This window comes from Myxine glutinosa, chromosome 1, assembly GCF_964187855.1.
Source record: "Myxine glutinosa chromosome 1, kmMyxGlut1.1, whole genome shotgun sequence".
In the NCBI taxonomy this organism is placed as follows: Eukaryota; Metazoa; Chordata; class Myxini; order Myxiniformes; family Myxinidae; genus Myxine; species Myxine glutinosa.
Window position 1 is genome coordinate 229,444,745 of NC_136261.1, and position 27,338 is coordinate 229,472,082.

At 43.1% G+C, this 27,338-nt stretch overlaps 1 protein-coding gene across 7 annotated transcripts in view; it reads left to right on the plus strand.

Annotated features, from left to right (window-relative positions):
• The window catches only part of LOC137434919 (DNA-binding protein RFX2), a 205,977-nt gene that overhangs the window by 152,594 nt on the left and 26,045 nt on the right, over positions 1-27,338 (plus strand). For 6 of the 7 annotated variants that reach the window (XM_068128163.2, XM_078784817.1, XM_078784813.1 and 3 more), the window contains 6 exons: positions 16,147-16,266; positions 16,779-16,891; positions 19,960-20,078; positions 23,175-23,293; positions 23,471-23,622; positions 23,797-23,894. In XM_068128163.2, the coding sequence (XP_067984264.2) occupies positions 16,147-16,266; positions 16,779-16,891; positions 19,960-20,078; positions 23,175-23,293; positions 23,471-23,622; positions 23,797-23,894 (721 nt within the window). The other variant, XM_068128187.2, reaches the window with a different exon arrangement.

The window sequence follows — 27,338 nt, forward strand, 5'->3', positions numbered from 1 at the left end:
ACACACACACACACACACACACACACACACACACACACACACACACACACACACACACACACGGATGGACATGATCGAATGCATTACTCCCTGGCGGGAGTAAATATAGAACTTGCTAAATATTGTTTAAAAAAAACAAAAACGATAATGTGGTTATTTGTATGAAAGATTAATTAACAAAGTTGTCTAAAAATACAAAGAATATTATTATGAATTTAGAAGATAATATTGGGAATGGTTCTCATTGGGTTTGTATTTATAATAGCCAGGGAAATTTTTATTTTGATAGTTATGGTCTTCCACCACCTCTTGAAGTAATAAAATTCTTACAGAATGGTGTTTATCAAACATTTCAAGTCCAAGACATTAATTCTAAATCTTGTGGCCAATTATGTTTAAATTTATTATTTCAACTCAACAATAATGAAAATTTTAATGTCATTTTAAATCTAATATAAATGACTTATTTTGGAAAAGATGGTTCTATCTTTGGAGTATCCCGAGACTTGGATATTGATTTATCAAATTATTATACAAAGGCACAGGCTGAACGACAAAAATATAATATAACAAAAAATATTAATATGAAAAATACTTATAAATTTATCAGTTATCCAAGTCCCACAGATGCCAATGATTTAGTTAGATTAAATGATTTATCACAATATATATCTTTAAATAAAATGCTTATATATTCAAAAGATGTAGAAATGTTGAATACACCCCCAGGTCATACACAATTCACAGTTCCAATTAAAATTAACTTTTATAAAGAATGACGTATAGTTTTTATGAGAATAGAACTTTGGGGTATGATATGTCTGATTTAGGGTATAACTGGTCTTTTTCAATAAACCTACAAGACCTACAAGGATTAAATCAATCAAGTAAAGAAGAATATTATCCACTTGGTGAGGATAATGAGATATGTGGAAACACTGTTAGTTATCAACAAATAAAGGAATTTAATAAAGATAAAATCAACAACAGTTTCGCCATAGTTTATTTAATGAAAACACAAAGAACAGGATTTTTTATAGTAAGCCGGGGATTACAAACTGATTTAACAACAGGAAGATGGGGAGGTATTACCGATCATCATATTAATCTCTCATATATTTCTGATACATAAATGACAGCAAGAAGACTTCAAGAAAATTATCATTTCTGTATCCAAGCATACCTATAAGAAAAGGGTATTCGGTATTTTAATAAATATGTTCTACAACATAAGAATGGAAGTTTCTCAAGACAAGATTGGTTTTATACTGATGTTAATAAACCTACAAATGTAGATTTTATAAAAATGTTAAATAATGACAAGGTTTTAAAGTTGATAAAATATAAAGCATTTTTCGAAATTCAGAAGAAATTTTATTGGTTTCCTGTTGTAAAAAAAATTATTTTGGATACAGGAATATCAAGAAATCCAGATGAATATATGTTTGATATTCTATGGGGAGATGGTTCAAGGGTAGTACGGGATGAGGAAGTCGTTTAAGAAGAGAGGGAGGAAAGTGAGAAAAGGGAGAAAAGAGAGAGGGAGGAAAAATATAAAAATATGGAAATCAGTGAGATTAATAAAGGATTGAAGGTATTACAGAAAATAAATCAAACCCAATGCACTGAGGAAAATAAAGAAATTAAAAGTCTAATGGAAATTTTATTTTCAAGAATAACTACATCAATACCTTCAATTTCAGGGAGTTGGTGATGTTGGTGTTATTCACTTTAGCTAAAGTTTTACAAATATATATTTTTCCCTAAATAAATGGAGGAGAGAGTGAAGGCATTCCTTAAGGATTCTTTATGTTTTAAAAATCAAGATAGAAATGTATATGTTGGAAACCAAAAAAGGTTTTCGCACTCTGTATGAAATTTTCTCATAAATAAATGATTTATTGTGTTAAGTGTAAAAAAAACAAACTAATACTAAAAATATATCGTATGTTAAAGGTAAAAATAACAGAGTTTATCAAAAGGGGATATGTTTAGTGTATGGCTCTAAAAAGTGTCAATTCATTTCTAAGCATAAAAGTGGGGAATTAATGAATGAATGATCGTTTTAAGGCCATTTTCCCCGCTAGAGCAGGGGTTAGCCTTGCGGGCCCCATGACGATCATGGTTCCCTGTTTGAGGCAATGTTTTTATGGCCGGATGCCCTTCCTGGCACCAACCCTTAGTCACCTCTTACGATGCGCAGGGATACGGTGTACCTATTCTAAACCGGGGTACACACCGGGATCATTCATCCCAGCAAGCTGGTACTCAATTTGACGACCTCGGAAGGATGACAGGCTTTAGTGTGTGGCTCTAAAAAGTGTCAATTCATTTCTAAGCATAAAAGTGGGGGAGATATACAAAAGTTTTTGTCGGGTAGTAAATTTACAACAACTGGAATTCCACGGGAATTACACCTACCGGGGTATTCTTTCTGTGGTCCAGGAACAAACATGGATAAAAGATTATATGAGGCTGACATTGGTCGAAACCTCTAAATAGGGTTGATGAAATGTGTATGAAACACGATATTGATTATGGGAATAGCACTATGTTGGATGAACAACACGAAGCCGACAGAGAAATGTTGTATAATTTGTCTTTGATCGAAATGCAACGTTGAGAGTGAAAGTTGGTAGGTTTATCGTGAAAAAATTGATAAGTGCTAAATTGAGACTTGGTCTTGGTTATCAAAAAACTATCAAGCTTAAAACTAAAAAACTAAGTTTTAAAAATGTCATCAAGACTGAGGAGCAAATAGTTTTAGCTGACGAATTACATAAAGCTATAATCAAAATTTAAAAGAAAGAAGGTTTATTCCAAAGCTGTTGATTACATCTGGTCTGCTGATTTAATTGAACTAAATAATGTTAAGGGGTATACAGTCCATTCAGAAAGTATTCAGACCCCTTCACTTTTTTCACATTTTGTTATGTTGCAGCGTTATGCTGAAATCGTTTATAATCATTTTTTCCCTCATCAATCGACACTCAATACCCCATAATGACAAAGAGAAAACAGGATTTTAGAAAGTTTTGCAAATTTATTAAAAATATAAAACTGAAATATCACATTTACATAAGTATTCAGAGTTATTAAGTCTTTAATATATATATATATATATATATATATATATATATATATATATATATATATATATATATATATATATATATATATATTGATGCAGTTATTAAGTGAGGTAACAAGTCTTTCTGCTTCGCCAGTTCAACTACTGAGGCCCTGCTGCTGGCATAAGGATTTTTGGCATTGAGGTTTACTCTTCAAGGTTTTGACTGTACTTCGTCTGTCCCCTACCCTCCGACCTGCCAGGTTTGGTTGGACCTGTCCAGTATAGCTCATTGGGTCATCAGGGCATGCAAGCCGCTCCACGAACATCAATGGTGTTAGTCAATTGGAGCGGATATATATACAGTAATACCCCGGCCTACGTCATTAATTGGTTCCATAAACCGTGACGTAACTCGGTTCTTGACGTAAACCGGGCGTAATGTCTTTAAAATGCCTTAAAATGAAGACAAACACCGTAATTCGTAAAACTAGAGTAAATAACTGGAGGAGGCTGCGGCTTCGTCCTGAATCTTTGTCGCTCCCCATCGGGAGTCCCTCCATTATTTTCTATCGGCTGGGTTTTCTCCTCGAACGGGGTGACCGGCACGGACGTGTCGACCGTGAGCTGGCTTGTGTACCAAGTGGCTCCGCGGCCCGCTTCACCACGGCGTGCTTTACCCAACGTGTCCGAGCAATTTCACCGGTGGTCGTGTCGTGTCGTCTGTGACGAACGAACGAGCTCAGGGTTCCGTGAACCCGGCCGCCCCGGGGATCGACGCTCGCCTCCGAGTCGTAGGCGTGCCCCGTCTTTCCTCGAGCGGCCGAAGTTGCTTGCTTCTTTATTTTTGGACGATGCGATATACGCAGAAACGACGACGTACAGGCAGGCATTTGCAAATCCATGCACATGTGCACATGCACACGTCGATCGGTTCTTTACAAGGATATGCATCAACAACAACTTGCTACTCCCTGCACCACAGATGTCAATTTCCAAACAATTTACCTACTCCCTCTACCTAACTTTAAACTACCCTCCCCGGGTATTCGTGAAGGGGTCCATCCTCCCCCATCCACTCCTTTGCACCATGCACTCCACACCACTCAATCCACACTACTCACTCCACACACCATTTATTCCCACACACCAAGTATTCTCTCCATTTATCCACTTGCACCCCATGCAAGTCAATCACTCAACACCATTACACATGTCCTCAATACACCACTCATACACTTTCTCCGGTCAACCCAGACCATTGCCTCATTTCACCAAGTTCAACGATAACCAGATTCTCACACACACAACCATTCTCGACCAATGCCTCATTTCACCAAGTTCATTCCAAAGATCCTCATTCAATTCCTCATTTGTGCCTAAAGCTCATCCTCATACTCACACACATGATACACCAAGATACACCAAGAGCGGCTTCAGCTTGAAGTCGCCGGTGCAATTACCCCCAAGCATTAGTGTTAGCCGCTCCTTTGCGACTTTGTAGCCTGGCATGGTCTTCTCCTCCTTCGAGATAAAGGAGATGATGATGTAGGAGTGACGTAAAGTCGCACATAATGACGTTCGCTGAACTGAAATTTACTCTAGAAGAGTGGCATAAAGTCGGATTTCACGTAGGTCGAAATGGCGTAAAACGGGGTATGACTGTATGTATATATATATATATATATATATATATATATATATATATATATATATATATATATATATATATATATATATATATATATATATATATATATATATATATATATACATATATATATATATATATATATATATATAGATATATATATAGATATAGATATATATATATATATAGATATATACAGACTTGGCATTTACTATGGAATATTTTCTTTGTGGGGGTGAACTTACTTTTCAAGATGATTTAGAACCAAAAGTTCATTAGAATTATGTTGAAATTATTCTAGATTTTGTTAATGTGACCTTTAATAGAAACAAAAACCACATTTGACATTTTGAAGTAAATAAATTGATCCTTGAAAGTGATGTAAACTGATATCGAACTCATTTCACGGACAGTACTGTGTTAAACTTCTGTACGTTTTCCAGAAGTATCTCTTTATTTTGCACGTTAGCCAAAATAAATTTCAACAAAAACAAAAGTTAAATTATGACTGGGATTACGGACAGTAAAATTACAGTTCAGTACTTCGTGTAACCCCCACGAGCTTTCAGGAGAGTACGTACATGTCGAGGCATGCTGTTCACGAGATTTGCCAAGGTTTGGACAGGAATTGCTTGCCATGCAGTGAAAATAGCCTTGCTGGTCCAAGTTGTCGATTTGACGCGTTAATTCTGCCCACAAGTTCTCTATCGGATTCATATCCGGGGACATGGCAGGCCACTCCATATGCTCGACACCACGGTCAGCAAGAAAATGTTGGATCATGCGAGCACGATGAGGCCGTGCATTGTCATCTTGGAAGACAAAGTTTCCTCAAAAGGCTGCACGAGGAAATGGAAGCAATGTTTCTTCCAGAATGGCCCTGTACTTGAACTGGTTCAGGTTTCCATTCAGAACAACCAGGTCAGTTTTGCCCCCTGCATGAAAAGCAGCCCAAACGGTCACCCCACCACCTCCAGCTTGGACTCTTGGCACAATACAATCTTCGTTGTAGGCTTCATGCACTTGTCTGCACACTCGGTTGCGGCCATTTTGACGATAGACCAGAAATCTAGACTCGTCACTGAAGGTCACGTGATTCCAGTGTCCTGGCTGCCATTGACGGTGCTCTCTGGCCCACTGCAATCGACGCTGGCGGTGTTGTCTGGTCAGGCGTGGCTTTCTCAGGGGACGCCTGGCACGAAAGCCTGCTTGAACCAGTCGTTGGTTGACTAGCCTTCTGGATACAGGCACATTTGTCAGTTGCTGCCACTCAGCCCGAAGCCGATTAGCTGACTTGGTACAGCCATTGCAGACTAACCGGTGCAGCTGGCGATCATCTCACCTTGTGGTTCTGCGGGGACGTCCTGGCCCCGGTATTGGAGGAGGGACAACCCTCTGAGCATTTCGTTTCAGGATCTTTGACACCTGACCTTGAGTGGTGCCATACCGCCGAGCAATAGCACGCTGTTTCATGCCAGAATTTCGTAAAGCCACCACTCCATGACAAACAGCATTGTCGAGTTGACGGACCATCTCCAGAGGAAGCGGCAATAACTTTTGTAGACGTGCAGCAGTTGTTTTCTACTCATACAGAACGCAACAACCCTTATATACATGATTGTGAAGCCAATCGTCAAATGTACCTGTCCTTACATTTTGTCACGCCACCTGTGATATTATCCTGTTATTGACTTCTTGCTGCGAAAGACAATCAGTGACATGGTTCTTTTAACAAAGAAATCACCGAAGCGTAAAAGAAACTCACCAGATTGATTTACTGAGGTCAGAAAGTAAACCCGTCAAGAAAATAAATATTCCATATTAAATGCCAAGTCTGTATATATATATATATATACAGTATATATATATATATATATATATATATATATATATATATATATATATATATATATATATATATATATATATATATATATATAATAATAATAATGCATTTATTTTATATAGCGCTTTTCAGGAAGCCCAAAGACGCTTTGACAGAGTGCAAAACATAATGCATAGCAAAACATAAAAACAATTGCAAAAAAGAAGAATCAATAGGGAAATATTCAAAGCACAAAGGAGGGAGAAGGAGACGAGATAGTCAGGGGTTAGATGCTGTGGGTTAAATGTTGAATGCAGTGTTGAACAGGTGTATATATATATATATATATATATATTGTTACGGAACCCAACGTCGGCCTCTGTTCCCCTTATCGAGGGGGGATTAATCCCCTCGTCTATCACTGACCGACGTGGTCCCTGACGCTGCACAGCTAACCCCGAAGAGGCAGGTGCACAACCTCGTTCGTACCGCGGACAGATGTTAATTGCCGAGCGGTTTTAGCAACCGCGGCACGAACTATTAACAGAACTAGACCCGATCCTTAAACGTTGGCCAAAATCGCGCCACATATACTCAATGGGGAAACCTCTAAAGCGACCTAACGAGCATGAAGAAGAAAAAGACAAATTAGGGAATAACAGGATTTATTATTATTTACACACAACTAAAGCAGAAGAGAAACAATCAAAGTAATACACAAGGAAATGGAAGAATCAGAAGGACACAGTGCAAATATTAACTTGTATTATACAGTCTTACTTAACCCCAGGGACAAGACACACAGAACAAACTCACGTACACGAATGGGGAAATTGCAGAGTGGATTGGCTGGAGGGATCAGAAGGTTCAGGTGGGACCACAAAGCCTGGAAAGTTGAGCAGGGCGCACAGCAAGCAGGTCCTCTCCGGGCTAGGAGCGAGCAGGGCGGCGGCAGCACACGTATCTCGTCCTTCCTCGACACGCCTCGGGCTCTTTTGTCATCTGCTCCGGTCCTCTCTCAATCGTCTGACGTGTCTCTCTCCCTCCAATCCTCCTGTGGCACCACCTTCTTTGTATATCTTTCTGTATCTCTCTTGCGCGATCGTCGCACGCTTGTCTCATACCTTCAGCGCGGGTGTGACACGCCCTCGTCGGTTTCGGTCCCGCCCTCCCCCGTGCTCTGTTTCGTGACCTTACATGGCAATGCCCCGGGCTTGTCTCCTTATTTGGGCATGGCGCCGAACGGCGCGCCCCTCGTGGCGAGCCACAGGCTTGTTTCCTTATTTGGGCATGGGGCTGAACAGCCCCGCCCCTCGTGGCACGCCCTGGGCTTGCCTCTTCCCGGCGACCCCACCCCTCCTGTTCAAACAGAGCACGGAGCACATATTCACTATAGCAGCAAAATGAGAGGGCGCGCATCCCATGCTTGTGAAACTGCTTTACCCAGAGATGGAGAGTTTGGCTGGGAAATGTAATTATTGAAGGGGAGCTATTCTTATTTGATTTGGTGCAATGGAGTGTCAACTAATGGAAGACACAGCCTTTAACTAACATAGAATAACGGAATAACTATTTAGAGGTTCAAAAATTTCCTAGGTGTGTGCGGTGAATTAACTAAGGGGACGACCATTGATCTTGGTTCTTAAAGGAGGTATTTACAACAATCATGACACTTACACAGGGTGATATTTTACAACAATTCTCAAATCCACAACACTGCACCCTCATCCTCCTAGGCACGGGCTCGGGCCTATAAAACTTTAGCTTAATGTGGCACGTAGGTGTAATTCCCTCTTCATTTAACCTGACCCTGAGTGCGACAATTTTAAAACACAGATAAGTATGTCCCTCTGCTGCATTGCACCCTATCTAACAGTTTCACACCCACAGCTAACCGAATTGCGGAATTATTTTCAAAACTAAACATTTACGGTGGGGGAGCATTATTTACATTGACATTATTTGACTATTTACAAAACGCAACCCAGGACCTGTGATTTTTCTTTTGGGGAAACAAAAAAAAGAAATTCCTGTTGGGAGGGAGGAGACAGCACGCATTGCATCGACGCACCAGCACCAATACACCAAAGCACCAATCACCAAAAGCACCAAAACCACCATTCAGTGCAACAGTCACCAGTTCATCATAATAACCCACAAGACAACAACTGGTGGTGGTCTTCCTCTTCGCTGCTGGGCCGATGTTCTTCCTGATGTTTTCTTTCTATTCTTTTCTTCATGCGGCCTATTTGAAAATAAAAAATGAAGTGCACAAAACGTGTCCATTTTTATTTAGGGCCACAGGGGCCAACTAAGGGTGGTCCACCTGTGTGGCATAGGTGCCACCTTGCCGAGGTCCGCAAGCAAGACCCTGTGCCATCGTGGCCGGCTCCAGCAGAGGTGCCAGGCCCCAAAACGTGGGGTCCATAAAGTGGTGCTTGGCCGCAAGACGGCGGTCCATAAGTGGTGCATCAATGCAATGCATGCTGGTTGCGGGAGTTCTGGCACACCATGGCGGACTCCCGCACGCTCCCCTCGGTGCACAGAGAGCACAGTCCTCGGGTGGGAGACAGGGGAACAGAAGACAGGTGAGCGAGGGGTAAGGTCACAAGGGTACACATCAAACAAGGCAATGCAAGGTGAGGTGCGTTTGGAGACTGAGCAGAGAAAAGCTCGTCCCTACCGTACGTCACCCCCCCTGTTACCTACTCTACCCTTGCACTTACCCCATATTTACAACAATTTACACATTTACAAATTCGTCGCTACCGTCACGTCTTCCCCATATCTCCCATATACCAAATTCGTCACCACAATCCCTCTAATTCAAAATTTGCCATCATCCAATTCATCATCAATCCTCATAAGGAGGGAGAGATGGAACACAACACAATGTCACACCCACGTCATGATGCGTCTCACATTCCAAACATTTGCACAACAACTAACAACACATGGCATGGTGTGGAGTTACGTCATCGCCTCAGGTGAGTGGATGTAGATGGTGCGAGGAGATTCTTAATCCTAACTATCCTCTAAATGACTTTAATACACTTTACACTACCCGGGGTCTTTCCCTACCAAACCATTGGCCATCTTACACTCTATGTGGTTTTAAGAACCAAATTCCCATTGACCAAACGGTGGTGCTTCATCAATTTGGGGTCTCACTCCCCCGATTCAACTCCCTGTGCCTTTGCACAATTTCCGGGCTGAGTCGTGCAGCTCTCCCAGCAGGTCTACCCACCTGCACACCTCCACCACTGTAGTTGCCTCCGAGCTTACCTGCTCCTCACCCTACCTATCTAACTGGGGAAGGCCCTCTGGCGCTCTCCCCACTTGGTGCCCTCTCTGGCACTGGGCTACCCGGGTCCGTCCTCCGGATCCTCGGGCCCCATCCACAACTCTAACGGCTCCCAGAGCCCATCTGCGGCCTCACCTGGCCGACATCCTCACAGTGGTGGAGTGCCCATTCAACTACACATACTAACAGGCCACACGCCCAGCCATTTCCATGTCACTAATGCACCCATCCAAACACCATTCTTCCACCACGCACCACAGATGCCAATATCCAACCACAATTTACCTGTACCCTCTACCTAACACTCAAACTACCCTCCCCGGGTATTCGTGATAGGGGTCCCTCCTCCCCATACACACCTTCGCACCATCCACTCCACTCCACAGTTTCCACCATACTCACTCCACCCCATCCATTACATACTCCATATATTCCATACTCCGTATATTCCACACAGCCACATACACCTGTTGTTGCACACCTGTGCCCTCACACCTGGTGCCACCTGCACCCTCCTTTCTTCCTGGACCATTTGGTCAACACAACACGCAATCACCACTACTCCCTCATACACTGCTCCACACACCTGTTCAGTTGCACACCTGTGCAATCACACCTGTTCCATTCTCACCTGTTCAATCCTCACACACACGGCATCATCTCAGCTAACTACTCCCCTCTGAAACTTGCGCTTCCCAGTCGTCCCTTTAAACTATTGCGCTCCCACGTCATTATAATCCACACTAATCTACCTGCGTCCCCACTACAGGTATCAGTCACTAACTAAACTTAACGTTACCTAATGTCAATCTCTTCTAGATCCCTATCATTATCCAAGCCCTCCCTGGCTCGGTTGTCATAGCCACCCCATAAACTATTGCGCATTTGCCCCCACTTGTGAGGGATGGTGGATTTGCCATCCCACCACATCGGGGGTCTCTCTCTATAAATTTTGCTCGTCCAAATTCCAACCAATTCAAAAATTTTCCATTTACTGCCAATTCTACCCATACCGTCATCAAATTTTGCTTTTTTCTAATTTCGGGGCCAAAACACTATCCTCATCACCCGTCTACTTATTACATCCTCTCGGTGCGCCAATTCACGTCTACAGCCCGGCTTCGTACAGCCGAGCAATGAACGCGGATTCTTTTGTGCCGGCGGCTGGATGCGTCCCGCATTCGGGGCAGGGGCGGGGGCTTACCCGGGCCGAGATCCCACGCACCACCTCGGCGTGGAGCCATCCAATGTCCCGATCTCGACCTGCCGGCACGTCTTAACAAAACGTGGTCGCCATGACGACCCTTCCTATCCAGTTGCCCGCTCCGCCTAGTGGAGCCCGGCCGCGGCCGTTCCAAGCGAGGCACAGCGTGGATCGCGTACGGCGGTTCTTTCGAAACCGCCGTGGTTCGGATCCCCGCTGATCCTCGCGGCACGCGAAGCTGCCCGACGCGCACCGAGGGCCTGATTCGGCTATAAGTCGTTCTAACCTCTAGCCTGGTTACCGTCGACGCTTCACCTGGACGCTTACATGCATACGCTACCCCTTTCTTGCTCATACATGCAGCTGTTCCCATTCTCCTCGTACCTTTCCTTACACACTTCGGTACACTCATTCCGCTCGCCGACTTGGTCACACACCCGACCACCGAACACTTTGGCACACATTCGTTGGTCGCACACCTCACCAACACACCTCTTCGCGCCCCCTCCTCGGTCACTTCCTCCGTGACAATCACAGGTGTGCTCTCATTCGCACACCCAACCACGTGCCTCACCACCAACTCAAATGTGCCTTCCCACACACGCTCTACCATTCCAGGTGTGCATCCTTCCATTCCAGGTGTACATCCTCGCTCACCTGTCATAACCAACTCACGCTCCGTTTCACTCTCACTACTCTCACCTCCATTCTTGACCGCGCACTCACCCTTACTCTCGACAGCACACTCTTTCCTCATGCACCCGTCCGTTACACACCTTTCTCGCGCACACTCTTCCGCACATTCTCCCGTTACACCCTCTGTAACACTCACCACAGGCGTGCATTCTCCCTTACTCTTGACAGCATGCGCTTTCCCCATGCACCCGTCCGTTACACACCTTTCTCGCGCATCCTCTTGCGCACACTTTTTCGTTACTTCCTCCGTAACACTCACCACACCGCGCTTCCCTGTGCCCCCTCGCACACGCGCTTCGACCAACTCACTCTTGACGGCACACTCACTCCTCGGCGTGCACTTTTTCCTCACACACCCCATGGTCGGACATTCTCGCACACCTCTTTTTCCGCACACCTGACCTGTCGCACACTTCACCAACGGCCTCTCACGAACACCCGGATCCAAACCAATCCCCAAGCCGACTGAAGCTTTCCTCACATCATATACATTGCCACTCACCTCCGTACATCGTCTCCGCACCTCCTTTGCCACCTGCAAACTCTTTATTTGGTTAGTGAGCATCACATTATGAGTTGAGCACCGACCTTGCACATATTCCATCACCTCCTCCTGGATTTCTCTCTTAGTTTCTGTCCGTCCCTTCTTAATTTCACTCACCTCTTCTTCCACTTCCTCTAGTTTTTGTTTAACCTCTTTTATTTCTCGGTGCGTCTCCTCAAGTTCGTCCTCTAGGGCTACCGTGACCGTCTCTATGTGCATCCTCACCTGCCGGTCCTTTGTCTCCATTATCTCTGTCACCTCGTCCACCCTCATTGTCAGTTCCTCCCGTACCATCTGACATTGCCTCTGTGTCGCTATTAATTCGTTTTTAATTTCTTTTTGTGTCGCCTTTAACCCTCCGAGTACTGCAGTGTTCCTTTGAACCTGCTCCACTAACTTAGTTTGTCCCTCTGTCAGCTGTTCCACCTCCTCCGTCAGATCTTCTATTCCCCCTTGTAACTTTGCCGTATTATTTCTCACCTCTTTCTCCATACGCTTCTCACCTCGCTTTACCTCCTCGCGCAGCCCCGAAACCTCCTCACTTACCCCTCGTCGTATTTCCTCCATCTCTTTTGTAGATGCCACCCTCATCTGTCCCAATTCATCCCTCTGAGCATCCAGTTTGGTTTCTACCCCGATTTTCACCTCCTCTATCTGCTCTCCCATTTGTTTGATTTCCCTGGCAGATTGTTCCCCTATTTCCCGCAATTTGTCCTCCATCCTATTTTCTAACCCCATTAACCCATTTTTCACCCCCTCTAACTGATTCTCCTGGGCAGCCATTCTGTTTTCCACCCCCGTTAACCCATTCTTTACCTCTTTTATCCCGTTGTCTAACCCCTCAAAATTATTGTCGAACTTCCCAAATTTCTTGTCTAACTCCTCAAAATTATTGTCTAACCCCTCACCGGTACCCCTCGCTTCGTCCCTCATTACTCCCAATTGCTCACTCTGAGCATCCATCCGGTTCCCCATTACCCCCATTTGGTTTCCCAATCGCTCACCCTGAGCATACATCCGGTTCCCCATTACCCCCATTTGGTTTCCCAACCGCTCACTATCAGCCCTCATTTCCACAATTTGGTCTCCCATTCGTTCCATAAGGGCCCTCATTTGCAACATAAAAAGGTTCGAATCCACCAGGGGCGCTGCCACGGTCGCGGCAAAATTTGGTGCCGCTTCACCCACGTGCGTGAGGACGCCACTTTGCGCGTCTGATACTTCCGCAACCACATTGCTATTTTTCTCCTCCTCCCTATCCTCCACATACATTTCCCCGAGGTCCTGGGTCGATTCCACCCTGTCTATCTCTCCCACCGACATCCGATCGCCTTGATTGTCCATGGCGCGATCTCAAAATTCGGGTTTTGCTTTATAAAACAAAATCAAATTTCGCCGTTATAATTTCGAGCGCGTGAAACGCGCTCCGGATCGAATTCTACTTTCCAACACCAATTGTTACCCTAACGGTACAATTGGTGTTCCAAAATTTGGGCCTAACAAATTTAGTCCCAGGTCCGAATCCAACTCCTCGACACCAAATGTTACAGACGCGGGTTTTAGATGTTATATTGACCGAGCGGTGGTGTATTTAACCGCGTCCGAACAGTTACTCCCCGATTAAAACCCGATTCCACCCGACGTTGACCAGATCGCCCCACAGATATTCAATCGGGAAATCTCTAAAGCGACCGAAAGAGAATGAAAAAGAAGAAGAAGAAGAATACGGAGGAAGAACAGATTTTATTATACACACACAAGCAATGGATGGAAGAAGCAGTAACACAGCGAATCGTTAACTTACACTATTCATTTTTACTTAGCCCCAAGACAAACGAGTAGGACAGGACGTTCACACTTACACAGGGGATATTGCAGGCAGGTAGGGCTTGAGATGGACTGCTTGAGAGGGAGGCAAGGTCGGGAGGCCGCAGCTCACAATTCCTCGCGGTTTTGGCGGGAAACCCTCCGTCGTGTATCCACTGCGGTAGACGTCACGCGCTGGTTCGGCACACCTGCTCCTCTTCTTGAGGTGGAGCCGTCTCCCTCCTTTCAGCGCGTCTCTCCAAAGCTGGTTTCCTTGCCGAGTACCTCTCCTCTTTGGCTTGGAGCGTTTCGCATCTCACCGCCTCTTGGTGCAGTCTCTTTGCTCATCTCCCAAGGCCTCTCCAAGTCATCTCGCAGCTCATCTGGTAAAGCAGTCCCTTACAGTCGCTTTTATCACCTCGGGCGAAATCAAGCCGCCGGCTCCCAGGGCACGCCTACCGGGTCGCTCACCGCGGTGTTGATTGGCTGTTAGAGCTGGTTCACTCCTTCCCTCTTATGACGAGGTGGAGACACGCCTTTCTTCCCCAACCCTACCCCGTGGCCAATGGTGGTTTGAAGAAAACCGCCCAAAATGCGGAAGGCAATTGGAAGGGAGGTTTTGGGGAAATTGGAAGGGCCTACGCTTATTTTGTTTGATACAATGCAAAGTCAATCTAGTGGGAAACACATACTTAGCCTACATGGAATAAGGAAATACACTATTTAAAAGAGATATCGTGACCTGCGTGTAAGTTTCATGGAATTAACTAGGACGACGGTTACGACCATTATTTACATTACCAGGGTGTTACCGTACCTTTTGTAACGTTCACATTGTAACGTTTTCACATTCGTTACACTTCCTCCAAAATTGTTACACTTCTCAAAAACCGTTACACTTCTCAAATTCGTTACACACTTCTCAAAATCGTTAAAATATATATATATATATATATATATATATGCATTTTTTCCTATTCGGCACATGTATGCAATAATATATGGGCATGAGGCATGTCCAATTCTTTCGGGATCCGAATTTTGACAAGTCAAAGAAAAATGAAAATCGCACCCGTGTCCGAAAGAATCGGTTCAGTTTGGCATTTTTAATATGAAATTGGCAAAGCCTAGCAACGAATGAAACCTTTTAGAATTACCGTTTAAAACCCATTGAAATTACCGTTTTGAACCGTTTAGAATTACCCTTTAGAACCATTATAATTATCCTTTAGAACCCTTTCTAATTACCCTGTAGAACCGTTTATAAGCAATTGGGATTACCCTTAAGAACCCTTTTTGAAATACCGTTTATAACTCTCTAAAATTATACTTTAAAACCCTTTAGAATTAAACATGGTGAATTAGAAAGGTTCTTCTTCATTTTTGAAGGACGGATAGTAGGAATGACATAGCCAAATATTGAAGGGGCTTCACCACTTTAAAATGATGAGAGAATAGTACAAGACTGTATATGCTTTGGAGAACTATTTATTTGGAAATAGTACAGGAACTACCAACACACAACTTTGAATTATTTATTTATTTTTAAATACTTTACCAGCTCCACAAGCAACACACAGCTTTGCATTATTCCTTTATCTATATGCACTTTACCATCACCGCTACTGACGTACCACCTTTTAATTATTTATTGAGATACTCTTTACCATCACCACAGCTGACACATCACCTTGAATTATTTCTTTATATACCTTTAACCTTTCTACAAACATTATTTTATTTATTTAGGTAGTTAGTTATTTAAATGTAAAATATACACATCCCATTTTTAAGGTCTGGTTGGGGGATGTGTCCTCTGAGGACTTGCATACTTGTGGTTTATATATTTATAGCCTTGTATATTTCTATGTACTTTTTTGTCAGGCAAATGTAACTGCATGATGGACATTTATTTGCACAGAGGTTGTCAAATGAAGGTAGTGTTAAGAGAATTTCTGATTGAAGTGGTGTGTCTGAAGACTTGTCTGAAATAAAGGTGAATATGGCTGCTGTTTCATCTCCTATTTCCTCACTGCAAACCCACAGCGGTAATTCCAAATACCACTACTATGGAATCCGCATAAAGGCATCATCAGTTCTCAACCGCATGCAGGATGACCACCAGCACTCTGCTTTGAGGCAGCAGCCGCTCATCCACAAGCAGAGGTGAGCAGCACGGTAGGCCAAACAACACAAAAATGACTTGCAATGCCAAATTATGGCGTCGCTGATGCCAATCCCTGCTGCACTTCACTTTTTGGCTTGTTGGTGCTGTTGGAATGCGCCTTGGGGAGCTGTGGTAGCAATATGCTTACGTGGAACATTCTTGTATTTTTAATTTGTACAAATCACAGTGTGTCCTCCAGCTCTTGTTTTTGTTGGAATTTAGAGTACCGTACTGTAATCCCACATCTTTCCCATTTGTTAAATTGTTATAACACACAGAAAAGCCAAAATAGTGTTAGATGATGTCAACTCATGTCTCCTGTTTTCAGTGATACTGTAATATTTTGATTTCTCTTTTTTTTTAAATTATCTCTCGTCTATTAATATTAATCACCCAACTTAATAGGTTCCTTTGTCTATTTTTTGTCTAAATGCCATCTGGCAAGTCACATGATACCACAATTCACCCGATATTTTTCTGATATATACATTTTATATGTCCTATTGCTCAGGTTCAAACCCCCGCAGAAATCTGATGGAATTGGTGACAGTTCTAACATGGGCGGGCAGAGTTCTGCTGAACAAAACCTTGTGGCCCAAACGCAGCAGCACCAGCAGTTTTTGGGTATGGCAGCACACTGTGTATCTTTTGGTAGCTTTGGAATTTGGTGTTAAGTTTAGTCGATGTTTTCCTAAATCAGTTATACAAGCGCAGGCTGGCAATGCTTGACTGATATTCTCAACAAAAGTATGGTTTATCAACCATACCTTTATTTTGGCTCATAATCCATCATTTGTTGGAATGAATAATTGTCTCCCTTAGTTCAGAACATTCAAAATGTTTAATCTCATTGGAAATATTGTATGCCAAGCATTATTATATCTCCTATTTAGTTAGCCGGTGTGTACCCCGGTTTCGAATAGGTACACCGTATCCCTGCGTGTCATAAGAGGCGACTAAGGGTTGGTGTCAGGAAGGGAATCCGGCCATAAAACATTGCCTCAAAAAGGGAACCATGACAATTACAACTACATATGGGCAGGTACAGCCCGAAGTACTCCGTTTTGGTCCTTACCCCATCTCGTCATAAAAAAGAATCAAGGTGGGGAACTCGATCGAAGCAAGGGTGGAAATCACTCCATTTATGATGACGAAACGTCTGTTGCCCCACGTGGAGATCGGTTTCTGAGGTTTGGGACATGGAATGTAGGGACAATGACAGGGAGATCAGGAGAAGTGGCGGAAGTATTGGTCAGAAGAAGAGTGGACATATGTATGTGCAGGAGACGAGATGGAAGGGAAGTGGCGTGAGAATGGTGAAGGGTAGGCAGGGACAGAAATACAAGTTTGTGTGGCAAGGGTGCCCAGAAGACGTGAATGGTGTTGGTGTCCTGTTTTCTGAGGAGTTTGCAGACAGTGTGATGAGTGTGACTTGAGTGAGTGAAAGGTTGATGATGGTGAAAGTGATGATTGGAAAGCTCTTGGTGAACGTCATCTCGGGATATGCTCCACAGGTTGGTCGGAGCGATGAAGAGAAGGACAGGTTCTGGTGTGCAATGGAGAAGCTAATGGAAAATGTGAAAGATGAGGAAATTGTTGTGGTAGGAGGAGACCTAAATGGACATGTGAGAAGAAGTATAGACTGTTTTGAGGGAGTTCATGGGGGTTACGGATATGGTGTGAGAAATGGAGAAGGTGAAAGGATTTTGGAGTTTGCTGATGTAGCTGGTTTGTTTATTTGCAATACTCAGTTCCAGAAAGAGGATAATAAGCTTGTTACACACACGTCAGGTGGGTCGACGACAACCGTTGACTACCTGATGGTGCGTAGGCGAGATAGGGGGCACCTCCGGGACACAAAGGTGATCCCGGGGGAGGAGGCTGTTTCACAGCACCACTTGGTTGTCTGCGACATAAGGGTGAAAGGTGCGAGGAGAGCTCGGCGGGTGAAGCACCAACCGAGAATGAAGGTGTGGAAGTTGAAAGAGGTGACAGTGAGGGAGGCATTAAAAGAGAGGCTGAGTATGGTAGAGGATGATGTGATTGAGCTTGAAAGTGGTTGGATGTCAATGAAAGATAGTCTGTTGGGAGCCGTTGGTGAGGTATGTAGATGGACAAAAGGACCACCGAGGCACTCGGAAACATGGTGGTGGGATGATGAAGTTGGAAAGAGGATTGACGAGAAGAGAAAGAAGTTCAAGGAGTGGCAGAAGGCGAAGGCACCTTTTATTGTAAGGCAGTTGCAGGAGAAGCACATGGAGAAGAGGTCGAAGTTGCTTCTTGGGTTTGTTGATCTGGAAAAATCATTCGATAGGGTCCCATGCGAAGTAGTGACATGGGCATTGAGGAAGATAGGAGTGAAGGAATGGTTGATCAGAGTAGTGATGGCAATGTACGAGAGAGCACGCACAGCTGTAAGGACGAAGGACGGGAACAGTGGTGAGTTTGAGGTGAAGGTGGGAGTGCATCACGGGTCGGTACTAAGTCCACTACTATTTGTAGCTGTGATGGAGGTGCTGGCTCGGAACGTAAAGGAGAGTTTACCGTGGGAGTTGTTGTATGCAGATGATCTGGTGTTGATTGGGGAGAGTATGGATGGACTGAAGGAGAAGATTAAGAAGTGGAAGGAACGTATGGAGGCAAAAGGTCTGAAGGTGAATATCGGAAAGACGAAGGTGATGGCAAGTGGTAAAGCATGAGGTGAGGTGGAAAGAACTGGGAAGTGGCCGTGTGCTGTGTGCAGGAAGGGTGTCGGAGTGAACTCCATTCAATGTACAATGTGCGCTGAGTGGGTTCATCAAAAATGTTGTGGTCTGAGAGGGTCATTAACCAGTGTGGCAGCTACATTCAAGTGTAAGGTGTGCACAGATGGAGCTGCAGATGGAGGAAATGTTGAGTTGGATCTTGGAGACGGCGTAAAGCTGGAAGGTGTGAAAACATTTTGCTACCGAGGTGACATGCTGAATGGAGAAGGTGGATCAGACTCGGCAAAGGTTGCTTGAGTGAGATGTGCATGGAAGAAGTTTCGGGAACTGAGTGGCATGCGGACGAGGAGGGGAGTGTCGTTGAAGCTGAAGGGAAAGGTGTATGCTGCATGTGTGAGAAGTGTTATGATTTATGGGAGCGAGACATGGGTAATGAACGTAGAGTAGCAACGAAGGCTGGAAAGGGTGGAAATGCGAATTGTTCGGTGGATGTGTGGAGTGTCGTTGAGAGAAAGGAAGACAAATGATGAATTGCGAAAGATGATGGAAATAGAGCCTGTGATGGATGTTGTGAAGAGAAACAGTTTGAGATGGTTTGGTCATGTGTTGAGGAAGGATGAAAGTGACTGGTTGAGAAGAGTGATGGAAATGAATTTTTTTTTCTTCTTTTTTTCGGTATACAAGATCGAGGCTCGTGAAAGAGCTAAAAATTAGGGGACGGGAAGGAAGGAGAGGATGTAGAAGGAAGTAGAGGACGGGGAAGACCGAGAAAGACTTGGCTAAAGGTGGTGGAATAAGAAATGCAGGCAAGGGGGTTAACAAGGGGAGATGTAGAAAATAGGGCTAATGGAGAAGATTGTCATGGAGCCCGCAAGGCTAACCCCCGCTCTTGCAGGGAAAATGGCCTTAACATGCTTGTTGTTGTTGTCTATCTCGTTAGTGATTCATGTCATTGACCCATATGGCCTTTAACCGCCATCTTTGCAGACGCCTCTCGTGCTCTTCCACAATTTGCCGAAGTGGACCTGGGTGAAGCACCTTACCCCGAGGGAACCTCACCAGATCATGTTCACTGCCTTCAAACACTCTATCGCGAGCACTGCGAGGTGAGAATTTCAAATCTGAACCTTGAAGTGTCGAGTGCCATTGCTACTTTTTTAATTTTCAACATTGATCTAAGGCTCATGGAGTAGCTTGATCACAAACCGCGTGCAAGGCAAGGACAAAAAGGGATAAGAATGTACTTTTACACAATTGACGGTGACATGTTTTGTTTGAGAGCTGAGCCAGTTGGTCTGTGATGATAATTTATCACAGACCTATATGAAAAAAGGCTGAATCAATAAATTATTGAAATTGCTGAACCGTATGCCAATCTGTAAATTTTTTAAGCCGAAGAATTAACACACACGCACACACACACACACACACACACATGGGCATAGTGACAAGATAAACACTTAACACAGCCAATGAGCTTGGGGGAACTGCTGTCACTGCCATCACTTCCAGGATACTCCGGTTACCAGTGGCGTCATAACAATGGCACCGCCTTTCTCACTGTACTCAGTGGGGCATTTCCTCTCAGGAGAAATTTCCTCCTCTCCGTGGATGGCAACCGATGAGGATTGTCTGTGCTCAATCCTTTTAAGTGCTGAACGTCAAGCAAGGAAGCAGCACACACCATCTTTAAAGTCTTTGGTTTAACTTTAACTTCTCCAAATTGAATGGGTGTTTTTAACTCAACTGGACTATGTCCAGCTGAGTTTTTGTCGACACCCAGTGTCCGTCGTCCGTCTGTCGTCTGTATGTCTGTCTGTCTGTCTGTCTGTCGTCTGTAAACAATTCGACGTCTACACTCCAAAAGTCACAAATATTCATCAAATTTGATGAAACCTGTTATGCAGCATCTTTAAGACATAACCTAGTTTGAGATTGCATTTGGGCGTTGCACGCCCAAAAATGGTCACGGCAGGGTGGCCATATTGAAAAATCAATTTTTGTCAACCTGGTACTTCCTAATGTAGCTAGAAGGCTGAAACTTGGTGTGTAGACAGTATGTAACAAACAACCTCAACACATATAATAAATTCAAGTCTGAAATCTGAGAAAAGTAATTATTGTAGTTTTACTTTTCATGCCTCACTGAAAACTCAATTTTTTCTAGTTTCCTGTTTAAACATGAGATACCTTCAACGTTACTGTACCTCTTTAGCACATATAAACTATATAGTTTGTGGTTCTGTTATGCATATTCTAACCATATTGATATAGACCAGTTGAGTTCAGGTTCCCTGGAACCTCTAGTTTCGGAGACACCATCTCCTTACCGGATGGCCGTTGGCTCCCTTCAGGAGCTCATCAGCCTTTTGTCAGGTGTTGTTTTTAGTCCTGGCAGGGTGTCACAGTCACCCTCCCCACCAGCAAAGCCATTGAGGCATGTCGGATTTGTCGCCGACAACCCGATCATGCGGCAGGTAACACTGGGTTGCATGTTACCAGTGGCAGTCCAAAAAGACTGACCTGACTTGAACAATCTCCTTTGACCTCCTTATGAAAAAGACGAACCTCCTTTGTTAATTCATGACAATGATCAATTGTCAATTCATGAATTCATGACTTTTGTTCATTCATGAAGTCGCAACTTTGTTAATACATGACTTGGAAGGGCAATCGCACACAAACTCAACCTCGCCCAGGCTGAATACCCTGACTATCAGCTGAAGATGAATAACAATGTGGACAAAGGGGATTTACACTCACTGATGACGACGCATCTAGTCTGCTGTAACACCTATTTGATTGGCAGTGTTTTAATCCATTAGTCACACCAATGTCTGCCAAGATAACCCAATTTAGAAATAAAAACTCACTTTCTTCTTTTCTCTCACGCCTCATATTTATCAGGAAAAAAATGGCCATTCGCAAGTAGGGTGTATTTTTGCCTTAAAACACACTCTGCTCACCATTTACTTCCACACCACCCCCTGCAACTAGCGGGGACGCTTATTCGCGGTGGTTGTACCCTCAACGCAAGTCGGGGGTCAAATCTTTCCCATTCTGCCGTGCTGCCCGGATTTGTCAGGGCACTGTGGTGCAGTCAAAGTGCCGATCAAAGTGCCCCATGGACTGACCCTTTCCCTCTTGTCCCTGTCTCTTCTCTCTCTCTCTCTCTCTCTCTCTCTCACTCTCACTCTCACTCTCACTCTCACTCTCTCTCTCTCTCCCCCTTACTCTCTCTCTCTCTCCCCCTTACTCTCTCTCTCTCTCTCTCTCCCCCTTACTCTCTCTCTCTCTCTCTCTCCCCCTTACTCTCTCTCTCTCTCTCTCCCCCCCTTACTCTCTCTCTCTCTCTCCCCCTTACTCTCTCTCTCTCTCTCCCCCTTACTCTCTCTCTCTCTCTCTCCCCCTTACTCTCTCTCTCTCTCTCTCCCTTACTCTCTCTCTCTCTCTCTCCCCCTTCCTCTCTCTCTCTCTCTCCCCCTTCCTCTCTCTCTCTCTCTCTCTCCCCCTTCCTCTCTCTCTCTCTCTCTCTCCCCCTTCCTCTCTCTCTCTCTCTCTCCCCCTTCCTCTCTCTCTCTCTCTCCCTTCCTCTCTCTCTCTCTCTCTCCCCCTTCCTCTCTCTCTCTCTAACTGGGTTAACATATTTCAAAGTTTTCATTTGCTGTATTGGTAAAAATTTCCAATGTTCACATCCTGCATAACCCTGTAGTGTGTACAAGAGGTTATTGAACCTTTTGTAAAAACAGCAGCATTGCTCTCTTTCCAAATTTCTGTAAATTAACAACCATATTTCTTCCCTAAAGGGTTCGTATCATGGTTTGTCATCCTTCTGCTCATCGCTCCCATTTCACCACTTCTCCTTTGTCCTGTAACTCCCCACCTGTAATTTCAACAGTTATTGAGTGTTTGCAGGGCTTTTTTGCACCTTGTAACTAGAGGCTGCACCTGTCATGTTTTATCTTTCTATACGTTTGATCTGAAACTCAATTGCTATTTTCAGGGTAGGCCGACATATTTGAAATTTTAAAAAATGTACATAAAGGTATAACCTGATTTGCAGTAACATTTTCGATGAAATTCAAGTCTGGTTAAAACATGTGGGCCTATAATTTATTATAGTTGTTTATATTATTCTAGTTTGTTATAATTGCAATTGCATACATCTCGAGTTGAAACGTCGGATGCTTGTTTTTGGCTAGGCCATCCTGGACATCGTAGTGAACCTTCAGTTTGGTCTCATTGAGACTATTTGGCAAACATTCTGGCGGTACAGCCTCCCAGAAGAGGATGATGGAGGAATGGGTATACAGCAGCACAGGTGAAATCCTCAGGCTTTAATTTTTTTGCAGAGGTCATGGAGATGTCATTATTCACAGTGGAAGTAAAAGCCAATTGTTCAAGAGTTTATTTTCAATGAGGTCTCAGCAAAGGGATCAAATTGTCACCTAATCATTTATTGCATTGTATCTTATCATACATACCTCATGGATTGCAGGGACAGTGAATATGAGAAGAGATTGCCCAAGAGCAAACTGCTGGTTTTGTGCAAGTGGGAACCGATCCTGAAATGGATGCGCAGTTGTGATTATGTTCTCTACCAAGCTCTTGTGGAAGTTCTCATCCCAGATGTGCTCCGGCCAATTCCCAGTACGAATGATACTTTATTTGCGTATTGCCCATTTCGCTCTTTTTGTTAATTGTGCTTTTTTACTTCATTTCTCTGTCTTCCATTTTACCATTACAGCTTCGCTATTGTTATCAGCTGTTGTGCAACAATGGTGCCAATGCAACAAATGAAACTCTGACCCTTGAATATTGCAGGTGCGTTGACACAGGCCATCCGAAACTTTGCAAAGAGTCTTGAGGGCTGGTTGGCAACTGCTTTAGCTGGATTTCCCCAGGATACAATCAATGCAAAGGTGTGCATTCGTTTCCTGCTGTGATGATTTTTATCGAAATTGTGGGAATTTATTTTTCGTCGCCGGAGGCATTATGTTTTTGGGTTGTCCGTCCGTCCGTGCGTATGGGCCAAACCTCTTTTTTCTCAGCAACCACATGTCCAATTGAGACGAAACAGGGTAGGACTGACACCCATGCAGAATGTTTTTATGATAATTGTGATGTCATAGGACATGTGGTATGGCAGCCATCATGGATTAAACGCAAACAATTAAAAAAATATTTCTCAGAAACCGCTGAATGGAAAAATTTAAACTTGCCACATTGTCAAGAACTTCCAATAGGGAACAAAAGCAGGATAATGATGACATCATAGGTGAAGTGGTATACCAGTCAAAAATGTTTTCATCGAATTACTTATCCTAAAAATCTGAAATTGCATGCGCATGATCTATGACCCATTTGTATTGAAATATTAAATTTATGACATCATAGGTCACATGGTGTGGCAGCCATATTGGATTGAAGGAAAATATTAAATAATTATATCTCTGAAACCGCTCACCCTATCAATGCGAAATTTTACATATATCATCTAACAACACTGTTGCATATAGTTTGAAAATGATGATGTCGTAGGTCACGTGGTTTGGCAGCCATCTTGGATAGAAAAACGAACCTTATCCAATCAACATGAAACTTCACAAACGTGATCCACTGCCAATACATATGCAAAGTGTACATTGTTTATGGCCATATGTCATGTGGTATGGCAGACATATTAGCTTGAAAACCGATATTTTTAAAAATCCCTTCTCTGAAACTGCTTCACCGATCGATGTGAAACCTGTCATGGCTGGTGACAATATGATACTTGAAAACAGCTGAAGGGATTTAAATTCAAACTTGTTTATTTTTAGGACAGTGCACGAGGGCATATACCCATTGTGAAACTATGCAGAGGCATATTGGCGACACGATCGCATTGTTCTAGTTTGTTTTTGAGTTTGGATGAGTGTGTCCTTGATGAGTTTCATTGTCCATTCAAAATTGTGAGATGCCACATTTTGTTTTGTTATATGATTCTGCACAAGGCAAATATGTCCAGGCAACAATATATTAAACCTGACAAATGCACACAGTTTGCTATTTTATTTGATACTAGCAGGGGTACCCAGTGCCAACATTGTACACTGCTGTTCTAATCATGTTGGAATTTGGAAGAAATCCAATTTTTATAGTTTTTCCCCCATTTTTTGTGGGTGCCTAAAACACTTCCCTGCATCCACTTAGGAATGGATCAGGGATCATTTAATATTACCTTTGACATAGCTGCAAAGACTTATGCACTATAAAGTCATTTATAAAAAAACTCAACTTTTTTTTTTCAAAATTCTTTTCCTGAAATAAGTTAGGTCATATCACATACTACAAACATGGCACTCACTGATGAACCTCTGAAATTTTGACGAAGACCCGTTTGACCAGCTCTGAGAAAAATGGCAACATACACACACAGACAAACAGACCCGTCTATCTTATAGTAATGATAGGGGAAACTGATTACCATTAAATATTTTTATTTTCAATTCAGCAAACCTCAATATACTCGATCGTAACTTAATATTTACTGAATAAAGACCCAAAATGATGGCATTTGCCTTTGATTGTGTGCACCGACTTTCCTCAAAAAGAGACAACATCTGTAACCTGCACATGGAAAAACTACAAACTCAATGGTTATCTCACCACTGAAAACCCTGGTGTTTAATGTCAAAATATTTTCACGAGTTCCATAAACCAGTCAAGAGTTACCGAAACTACTTTCACTTGCAATATCGAAGAGGGCACAAAAGGACATAAATATATTACTCACTGCAACTCAAATATTGAAAATGCAGACTCAGAAGACACATCTTTCAGTATTTTAATAGTGAAGCAAACTTCCGGTGTCAATTGGCACTCTGCACCATCAGTTATGACTCCTGTGATGGTAAACTGCCATTCTCCCATGATACTAATGTGCAAGTGAAAACTATTTATTGCCATGCCAGCAATTTCTTCTCACACCAACGTATGAGTATTTCACTCCCCATCAACTCGTGCAATAATTCAGACCCTTTTCAGATAACTTCAACGACAGTTTCTCACTTTCTGGCAAGAACATTAATGAAGTTTTGTCCAATGTTTTGGCCGAGATATCCATCTTCAAACAGTTCATAGGTGCTATTGTTTGGGCCAGTGATAGAGAGATTTTTTAGACAGTATGTAATAGATGAATCAAGAAATCAATGTCCATACTGCTTTTGTCAGAAGAAGAATCACAAATTTTAATTCCCGAGGAGGACAACACTTTTGCTTACAAGGGAATACATAGCAAGGAACAATAACCTTTATCAAACCAAGAGGAGCATACTACAATTCACGAAAGCAAATTGCAAGATTCACAAAAAGTCCCAAGAGAAAATCCTGATACAGTAGAGATGTACGTCAAAGGAAACATCATAAGGATACACCAAATAACAGTAGCATGTACAGTATACAGTCAATATACAGTGTAGACAAACCAAGTAAAATCCTAAGTACAACATTTACAACATTTACAAACCCAGTGAAAATCCTAAGTACAACAAACCAACATTTTACAAACCCAGTGAAAATCCTACGATTTGGATGTCAGTCCTGACCTTTATATGAGTTGAAAGTGGGAGGAGAAAGTGGAGAGGGAGGAGCGAAGAAAGGGGAGGAGAGCAGTAGGATTGGTTAGGCAAAGTGTAGGTGGGAGGGATGAGGGCAATGGGGATTGGTCGAATGAAATATTGGAGTGGGAGGGAGCAAGGATCGAGGGATACAATGTGATTGGTCGAGTGAAATGTTCGAGCAGAGGGATATCCCGCTGATTGAGGGATGCATATTAAAATATCCTTAATGAGGAAGATGTGTTCTTCCAGACTCTGCGGCGCCAAGATTCTCCCAATTCTGCTTGGAGATTTTCAAGGACCTGTAAAGTCATTCACTTCATGTGAATGTAACTACAAAAACTATATATATGTATTTACTAATTAAACTTTAAATATTATCTTAGAAACAAGCATATCAAATTCATCTTTGTCAACCGCAAAACTCATTTTAACATTATTAAGTCGAATATAATATAATATTACATTACAAAACCGATATATATTTTGCAGTGTAAGAAAAGTAAACATATATATATTTTGCAGTGTAAGAAAAGTAATCTTATATATATACATATATCATCACAGTTTGCTATTTTGCATCACAGTTTGCATCACATATAACATCACATTAGTTTGGCGCATGTGTTTGTTTGGCGGATGTGTTAGTTTGGCGGACGTCTTAGTTTGGCGCATGTGTTTGTTTGGCGGATGTCTTAGTTTGGCGCATGTGTTTGTTTGGTGGATGTCTGAGTTTGGCGCATGTGTTTATTTGGCGGATGTGTT